Source organism: Squalius cephalus (genome assembly GCF_949319135.1).
Source record: "Squalius cephalus genome assembly, chromosome: 10".
Classification (NCBI taxonomy): Eukaryota; Metazoa; Chordata; class Actinopteri; order Cypriniformes; family Leuciscidae; genus Squalius; species Squalius cephalus.
In genome coordinates, this window is record NC_137131.1 from 16,757,204 (window position 1) to 16,767,235 (window position 10,032).

General features: G+C 36.5%; 1 protein-coding gene across 1 annotated transcript; it reads left to right on the forward strand.

The window, feature by feature from the left end:
• Nucleotides 1-236: 236 nt before the first annotated feature.
• Nucleotides 237-9,772, forward strand: dpt (dermatopontin). Its single transcript, XM_079883752.1, has 4 exons — nucleotides 237-754; nucleotides 8,167-8,292; nucleotides 8,780-8,887; nucleotides 9,074-9,772. The coding sequence occupies exons 1-4, from the start codon at nucleotides 465-467 to the stop codon at nucleotides 9,138-9,140; spliced, it is 591 nt and encodes a 196-aa protein (XP_079739878.1). The 5' UTR covers nucleotides 237-464; the 3' UTR covers nucleotides 9,141-9,772.
• Nucleotides 9,773-10,032: the final 260 nt, after the last annotated feature.

The window sequence follows — 10,032 nt, forward strand, 5'->3', positions numbered from 1 at the left end:
AATAAATTTGGTTATAGCCTATAATGAAGTAATTCTTAAAGATTCAGATCAGCTAGAAATAGTTATTTGAGTTAACAACTATCCATATTTAATTTTTACAGTATATATCATTGAAAAGAATCATTTTCTTAGTCCAAATTTCATGGAAAAGGTCCTCATTCCACCACACTGTTTAACACAATGAATGACAGATTGAAAAAAAAAAAAACTTTCCGTTTACACAAACATTTGGCCATGAAGTGGGATTTTTCTTTAAGACATCCAGCTCAGGGTCTACGGCAGAGTTTGTGCGGAGGCTGGAAACATCCTCCTTAACCATACAAAAAAAGTTCAAGACCATAACTGTCTGCTCATTTTGAAAATTATCACCCCTGGATCCGGACACAGAACATCTGGACAGCACATCCCAGAGAGCCTTTAAGACGGAGGAAGCGTTGAGAGGTTCCACAGAGTTTCACTTCAGGATGAGCTCAGCACATGTTCTGCAGGCTCTTTGCCTGCTGATGCTTTTCTCCACGGTCACTTCTCAGCAGGGCTACATGTATGAAAACGGTGAGGAATGGGTGAATACCTGGCGCCAGGGCTTCAACTTTCAGTGTCCCCATGGTGAGGCATTAGTGGCAATCAAGAGTTACTTCAGTGAGAAAGAAGGCTCGGACCGCCGGTGGAACTTTGAGTGCCAGAGAACTCCCTACGACTGGGGAGAGCCTAGCGAATGCTGGTGGGACGATATCAACAGAGCCGGGATGGAATGGTATGTCTGTATGTATGTGGATGCCGGTGTCCTGTCAAACACAGGTCTATGTAGTTCTATGTATATGCCTTTTAATGCTATTGTACAAAACACATTTGTGAGTATGTTTTAATAACATTCACTAGACGGAAAGACGATGAAAATGACACCTTGATGTTTCAGTCAGTTTCATTTTTTAAATGTGTTACATACATAGAGAATATACAGTAGATGGAACTAAACAGAATATTTTGGCATGTTTGCCAAAAAAAAACTGTAATAATGCAAAAATGCATCTTTATTAATTAAAATGATTATTTTAGAACTTTGCACAGTTTCAAGTGTCCCAGTCAATACTTATACACGAATGAAAGACATTAGATAAGGAAAAGTTTATCAGTTTAACAGTTTATTTTAGTTTTTGATTGTAACCATTTTTGATAGAATAATTTTTGATATTCTGCTACACAGATATCTCAAATATGTTGTTTTGTATAATAACATTTAGAAAAGACAATGAAATGACATCCTGGTCAATTAAAGGGATAGTTCACCCAAAAATGAAAATTCTGTCAGTAATTACTCACCCTCATGTTGTTCCAACCGCGAAAGACTTTCGTTAATCTTCGGAACACAAATTAAGATATTTTTGTTGAAATCTGAGATCTGTCTCACTCCTCCATAGGCTTCTATGTAATCGATATCTGCCATCCCAGAAAAGTTAGAAAACGCCTCTGAGTGAGTTCACGTAACTGCGCAGTGCTTCTGGGTTGTACGTCAGAACGTAGGCTCACTATTGGCTAGCATCACACACATGACCAGCGTCAGCCAATAGTGAGCCTACGTTCTGACGTACAACCCAGAAGCGCTGCGCTGTTACATTACGTGATCTCACTCGTATTCTCGTCGCTTGATAAACTTATGGTTGAGCCACTGTAGTCACTTGGACTATTTTAAACATTGTCTTTACTAACTTTCTGGGCCGGCAAGTTTCAATAACATAGAAGCCTAAGGAGGAGTGAGACAGCTCTCAGATTTCATCAAAAATATCTTAATTTGTGTTCCGAAGATAAACGAAAGCCTTACGGTGTTGGAACAACATGAGGGTGAGTAATTACTGACAGAATTTTCATTTTTGGGTGAACTATCCCTTTAATATAATTTTTAAACTGTGTGTTATAGAGAATATAGATGAAATATTTTTTTTTTTTTTTTTTTTTTTTGCACAGTGTCCAGTTTCATGTGTCCAAGGAATAAACATAAATGAATGAAAGATGGATTTATAAGAAATCAGCTTTTGGACAGTTATTTACACAGATTTTCCTTGCGTTGCAAATATTTTTCTGATGACTCCTAAAAAAAGTTTTGGTTTGTGTATATGCTTGGTTTATACTAAGTAAAGTGGAGAGCTCTCTTGCATGTATGATTAGACTCAGATGTGAATGTTTACTGAAGCACTAGCTAATGCTAGCTTTCAGTGTTGAGTGCTTGCTTTGACAACATCATGATAATTTGTTTGTCAAGGAGGAAACAATGAAAGTTTCTTAAATAGGACTGGAGAGAGACAAGCAGATGTTTGGGCCAATCCAGATTTCATAAGTATCATTTAATCCTTGCCTCAGGTCAGCTGTTCTCAAAAAACCACAATCCACAGAAGAGATATAATGGCAACACTTAAGTTTAAGAGCCTTGTTTACTGCCAAAATGAAACTTTAACAAGCTGCCACAAATATACCTCAGACATGTTTGAATGCACATTTGTGAATCACTTCAGTATATGACATCTCATTTAGAAAATCACTATGGCATTTCAAATTTAAGTTGTGTTATGTTGTTTTAAATGTTGTACTTTGGGTTTCTTGTTCCCATCACAGCAGAACATCTTGGACTCATCTAGATCTGGCATGTTATTATTTCTCCTTCTCTTCTAATGAACGGTCATGTGGTCCATACACGCTATTTCAATTATAGTGCCGACATCTGACACATTTCTCAGATAAGCTATACAGACACACACAAAAGCATTCCAAAGGAATATGAATGAGAAATAGAATGTTGAAGTGTCATTTAACTTGATAATATAAACTAAACAACAAAGTGTCTGTCAGCCAGCTTTCATCCAGGAAGCACAAACACTTGAAATGGAGAAATTAGACTAAATTACTTAGCGCACAGAGCACAGTCATTATAAAAAGTAATTGTGATGATAAACAGTAATTTTGATGTTCTTGTCATATAAACAGGGCTTGACATTAAAGCTTAACTGCTCTGTCACATTGATGTCAAAATAATAAATCGCAGACATTACAACATCACAGTGTCTCATAGTATGTGCAGTTCTGACTGTCGATTACAGCTGAACAGTATTATCTCGTTTTTGCCAGGTTTACACAGAGACACTATAACTTCTCAGGGTGAAATCTGACCAATTATTTCACCCTGTTGCTTGAACTGTACTGAACAGTATAATCTTTGTTGTTTTGAACACATTCAGGATTAAACTTTTCCAGAAATAATAAGCTCATTCTGTACTCACAGTGCTGCAATGCCAGGACACTCTATGAATGGATATTTTGATAATTAATAGCTGCTGCCTTGATATAAAAACATAAAGCTCAAACAGAAGGTAAACACAAGCAAAAGCATATTGTGCACTAGCTTAAACATTATACTGGCTACTTTCCTTGTCACACACATTTGACATGCTGCTTTGGAACAATAGGTATTATGAAAAAATCTTTTTGTCTAGAACTGACTCACGTGTTTGACAATGCAATAGTCTTTCCTGCATCTAGACTCTGGTTGGCCACAGGAACGTGAATGTTTGCCCAGAACAGTCCAACATGAAAAATGATTCAGAGCCCTCTCATGTTTTCCCCTCTACTACAATAAGCATAATGTCTTGATGTGAGATGGTTGCCTTATTTCTTCCTCTATTTTGCTCTTATTATGTGATGTGTGGTGTAACACCATCAATTTCACAGTAACTTCATATCATGACTAGAAAGACCCTTACTGTGACTTACAATCCATGTGATTCACATAACAAAAGTGACCTTATTTTACCAGTTCTCCAGCTTGTTAGGAAAAGTGTGGTTTCTGCGATCAGTCTCTGAGGGCATCTGAGGGAAACAGCGCCAATATTCAGTGTTCCAAGTTCTCTCTCCCTACTCCAAAAGCAATGGGAGAATTTTTTCCAGTGGGTTAATTAGAATCAGTATAGTTTTCCCTGATCTACTGCCCACCTTGTGAGATTTCCTTAGAGCCAGTGCCAGTGACCTCAGCCCCCATGTCTGCTGCTCACTGCTAGCATTTTGTGAGGGAATACTGTCTGCCAGTCTCACTGCATGCTGGGAATTTACAATCAAGAAATCATATTATGCAGTCTTATGCTCTTTAGATAAATTTCACAAGTTTTGGACTGCTAGCCATGCCCAAAATATATTGGTAATAAAGATAAAATATGTTTACATGCTTTTACTTTCAATAAGCTTTAGTTACTTATATTTCTTGATATATATTTTGGCTATTTTAAATATAGTTTATAATTTAAAAAATATAAATATATTTATATTGCCAAAAACATATATATATATATATATATATATATATATATATATATATTTTTTTTTTATTTTTTTTAAATCCAAAAGGTAATTTCTTGCCACTTGAAGTACATTTTACATATATTTTAACATTTGACTGTTTATTCAAAATATATTTTCAATTTGAATATAGATAGATAGATAGATAGATAGATAGATAGATAGATAGATAGATAGATAGATAGATAGATAGATAGATAGATAGATAGATAGATAGATAGATAGATTTGTTTGCACTGTTTACAAAATATAAATGAATTTTAAATATATTTATTTTTGTCATATACAAAGTTTTAGCCGGCATTACCCTGTAACTTAGACATTCATCTGAATGGAGAATCTGTTGTTTACATTACATAATTTGGATATATGCCTCTAAATCAAGGACTGTCTTTTAAGAGTATCTTCTTTCCTGTCTCCCTCTTCATATCTGAATTGCACTAAGGCATAGATGACATTCTACTGGGAGAAGGCTCTGGCCTACTCCCTATTGGTGGAATGGTTGCTCATTGCGTTAGTGTTGCTATGACAAAAGTCTGGCACTGCTGGTGGCTGGGAAGCAGTGCAGAGCTCATGATTGTGTCCCTGTTGTGATGACAACAGTTTGTATGGGCCACAAACAAGTAGTATTTACAAACCTGTATTTACAGAAAACTTTAAAATATCGCTGTGTCCTCAGGGGTGACATCTGCATGCTGAGTTAACAAACTTGAATGAAAAGCAACTTAAGTCTTCTAATTATTGACTGGTTAAATCAATTTAGAATTGCTTGTTGACATGTAAAAACTCATTTAGCTCACTAGCCATGACAGGTAATCATCTACTGTAACAAACATAAATGTGCTTTTCAATTTGCTATTCATAGTCAATACTCAAAGTTTATCATACCTGTGGAAGTTTAATTACAAAGGTTAAATAATAAAAAAAACATGATGGGTGATGCATGAAAAGTTATAAAATGGTTAGTTCCGGTCCTTGAATAAGATTAGACAAGACTATTACAAAGAGTGCTGATATAGGACCGCAATAGACTGGGGCTGCGTCCGAAATCGCATACTCTCTTGAATGTATTATGGTAATATAGTATAAAACAGTATGTATGTAAGTAATCCCACTTTTGCATAGTTTGAGCTTGCTGTTTAATAATCATTTTAAACTTAGCAAACTGGCAGCTCCAGTAGTAATAAAAATATTAATCTTAAACTCGCATGTTTAAACCTTAATTAAACAATTTAAAAATCAATATTTAAACCTGTATGATATTACGCTGTACCCACATTGGACCAGTGGCTTGGAAAATGGATGGATGGGTGATTCAGCTGAGCGGCGCCATGATCTGGCGAAACGCGAGATTTCATTCAGTGGGACCGTCACAGTGCATTACGGGTATTCTCTAGCTCTTAAATGTACACTTGTTTTTGCGGTGCATTATGGGATCGAATGAGTGATAAATAGTTGTAACGATATTAGCTCAAAGGGGAAATATTAATAATAATCCATAATTACTAATTATGATTCATTATTAATATTTGGGTCAGTTAATTAGATTAACTTTGAGGTAAGCCAATTAATATTACAATCAATTAATCAGTTCCAACGAACTCTTTGATTATTCATTTATTCTAAGAAAAGTGTATCTTTCATGGTAACTGAAAAATAATTATTAGCATGTACAGCAATTAGAGCATACTGTAACAAGATCAAGATCGTAAAAGGGACTTTGTATGCAAACAGAGGATCAGAAATCAAATTCATAATTGTGCACAGGTTTTATTAACTAAATCAGAAACATATTACTAACACTAAACAAACATACATACATTCATACATACATGCATACATGCATAGGTAAAGGGGTGAGTGATGTGGAACCGGAAACAGGAAATAGAACTATGGAGCAAGATCTATTTTAGTATGAAAAGAACCATCAGCTTATTTCATAGCACCTCATGAAATTTATACTTGCATGGTCAATTCTTGAAGTGGTTGAAGATTGAATTCGTCGTTGGGTTTTTGAGTGTCAAATGTCACTGTATGAGTTGCAATCGTTTCTTCTCCGTTGGATGAAGGAGATAGGATGAACTTGTATTGTCGCTGTTCTCATGGCTGAAGTGCAGACTGTGGCCTACATGCTCTGGGCCGGCAGGACACAAAGAGCACATGGTGAGAGTTGCGAGGTACTTCGTCCATGTTAAATGAAGTCACTGAACTCCTGAAGTTGTCCTTGATGCTGGAGTGAGCACATGTCCTGGATGCTTCGAAGCCTCCTGCCCTGGGCCTGTTGAGGCCACGCTGGACCACACGGCATCCTTAGGGCAAGAGTTGTCCGTTTCCTTCTTGGTTGGATTTAAGAAAGGCAGGCTGACTCGGCCTGTTGAGGCCTGCAGGGCCCAGTGGGGGGGGGGGGGGGAGGCTGTTCTGCAGTATAGGTCCGAGGACAAGAGCTATAGAGGCAGGGCTAACGGAACGGCCTTTTAAAGCTTAACAAAAGGCACGCCTTGCAGGCGGTCTTAAACCAATCAGAAAGAGGGAATTTCTGGCGGGAGTTTCCTTTTTGTGGGAGATTTACGACGCTGTCTCAAGTACTATTTTCTGTTCATTAATACTCAGATAGATATAAAGAATCCACACTGCATTCTAAGAGAAGGTGATGTACATCAAAGTGTGAGTCATTAAATGAGGAGTAATTAGATAGGAGACATGATACAGGTAAAGTTACACTGACCGTTGGTTGTATAATAAAATATATACCATGGTGTATACATAATAGTACACAAAACATCACAATCATTCACACAGTTTCTGGAATGCACATTCATTTCTAGATCAGTTCGTTTCTGTCTAATGCAGGGAAGTCTGCATGGAGGATTGTTTCTGTCTTTTCATGGTCTCTCTCTTGCATTTGGCCACATTCTTTAACACCCATAAAACCTTATCTGATCGTTGTCCGGGTAACGGAGATCTTCTTGGCCTGTTTGGGGGCTGGGACACAGATTCCCCGAGTGAGTTCTAAATATCAGTTGTTAAACTATAACAAATATTCGTGTCTGACTTGTCTCAGTCGTTACATAGTGCCCTATTTAAGGGTATGGGGGCGATTTCAGAAACAGCCTGTCTTTATGAGTGACTCGTTGAATCAATCACTCAACCGATTTGATCAACAATGCTGATTCTTTCTGGAATGAAACAAGTGAATTGTTTCTATGAATGAGTCATTGAATCATTCATTCAAACTATTTGATGCAATGCATGTTGAGGAAAAAAAAACACTACTGTGTTGATCACATGGGATTTTTCATTAATTTCATTAGCAAAGCAAAAACAGACAAAATAACTGGCAATATTTTGTCTAAAATGTAAGTTACTTGCAATTAACTTCCCAATTATTTAACCGTTGTTCAATAGCAATATCTCATTTGCAGTCGTGCTGTTTTTTTTCCCTGAATATCTGCATGGCCTGCAGTCAAATAACTTGGTCAAATATATTCGGAATCCTCATTTAAAAACCCCGCAATGGCAAAATGGAACAAATGGAGCTAGACAAATGGACATAACTTCATGCATATTTGTCAGGCACATGTTGCTCTTGCTGTTTTAGTCAGCCCTTTGGTATAAACAGGAAGATGCACACAATACAAGGTCAATAGCTAAAAGCAGGCACACCTCAGAAGACCACATGCCACATGTGAGACAGTTTCTTTCAATCCACAGAATACACAAATATTCCAAAGCTTTGTTTTGAAGAATTCATATTCATTTAACAAATAACAAATGTCTATTGTTCAGCCTCTTCGCTCTATATAAAAGCCATATTTGTACTGTCTACAGGTCCTCAGTTTGCACTAGCAATGGGCTGGTTGCTGGCATTCAAAGTCAGTACTTTGAATCGGTTCTGGATCGAGAATGGCAGTTCTACTGCTGTCGATATGCCCGCAGATGCCCGTATTCCTGCTGGTGAGTCTTGAAACACCAAATGGTGATCTAATCATACAAGTTAGGTTAATGTGATTTCACCAAATACAACATGTTCCTGGATCAAATCCCTGTTGGAACAACTTTCCAATCAACCAATCAGATTTGTTTGTTTACAGTTTATGTCAAGTTTAGGCTTACATCCAGGGTTAGATTCTTCTACATCAGTGTTATTCACCTATCATTTCCCTCTGATTTTAGGGATGAGTTATGGGTATGGTTAGGTTTAGGGGTAGGGATAGGATTAAGATTGTTCCAGGATCAACAAAATATGTTGATCCAGAACATGCTTTACTTGGCAAAATCACGGTTACTAAAAAACCTCTACACACACACACCTCAGGTTATTCACTATAATAGATATTAGGATTATGTGTCCTCTGGTAATTAGATTAAAACTGGACAATAGAATATCTTTCAGATCATTTATAACCTTCCTTTTAATTGCATTGTCATTGTTTATGGACAGGAAGACGTCTGATGTTCCAGAGCACCACAGAGAAGAGGGAGAGATGGTAATTCCCAGTTACGGCTACTTCATAAGGGGGGCTCAAACTACTTTCAGTGGTGTACTGAGGTTTGTGAACACTTCATCTTCTTTTGCACTTAGAGCTGGAGGTTTTGTCTGTAATGCATTTATGTCAAAATAACATCCATTTAATAGATGCATGCATTGTTTTATTGGCTGTTAATGCATTCAAAATTGTTTTCCTTATGTGGGAGCTAAGAGCCTGTTTTTTTGTTTTTTTTCAATGCTTTGCAGGGATCGGCAGTGGAAGTACATCTTGTGCCGAATGACAGACTTTGATTGCCAATTTGAAAACTTCTAGACTGCATTCATCACTCAATGTCCTTATCGACACATCTATGCTAAATGAGCACATCAACGTCACCATAAGAGCATTTAATATAGCACTCACAGAAAACATATATGACATTCTGCATTTTTTTATTATTAGCTTAACAGTTTAGATATGATTGTTTTACTCTGTCTGTAAGTGAGCATGGACAGCCATTTTCTCATATTTTGCAGTTATTTCTGTTTACACATAATTTGTAATCATTTTAAAATATAAAATATCCAACAAAAAGGAACAAAAACATTTTTATATTGTTGTGTTTTATGAATAACATACATTTATGTTATGCAACCATGTAATAAAAACTGCATGAAGTTAACAGTAGTTTGAACACTATCACTCAACACAATATAGCAGTGTAACAGTTTACATTACATTACCACACTAAAACCACCTTTGCTGACCATTTAAATTTATTTTTAATTAATGCATTTTATAATAAACAATTTATTTTGCAATGCATTTTTGAATGGTTGTTGAAGAAGTTCAAAATACTATTTTGGTAAACTTTTAAATCAAGGTCTCAACCACTCAGATGAAGCCTTAAAACATACTGAATTCTTTGGGGGAAAAAAACTAATAAAGCAAAGGTTTCTCCCATGGTCTGCTTGTTTTTTCCCCCTGAATTTTGCAACACTCATGATGGCTGTTTACCTCTTTATCCTTTCTACATCTGTTTTCTGCTTTGCTTGAACAAGTTCTCCAGCGGATGTGGCCAGATTACATTGGATCTCATTGTATATGTGCAAATGTGCACAGATGTATTTGTAGGTGTTTATAAATAGCCTACTTAATACGTCTTTTTGAGCTATGAGAGTATGTATGAGAAATTCCTGCAGTAATTACAGAATTTGTGTATATA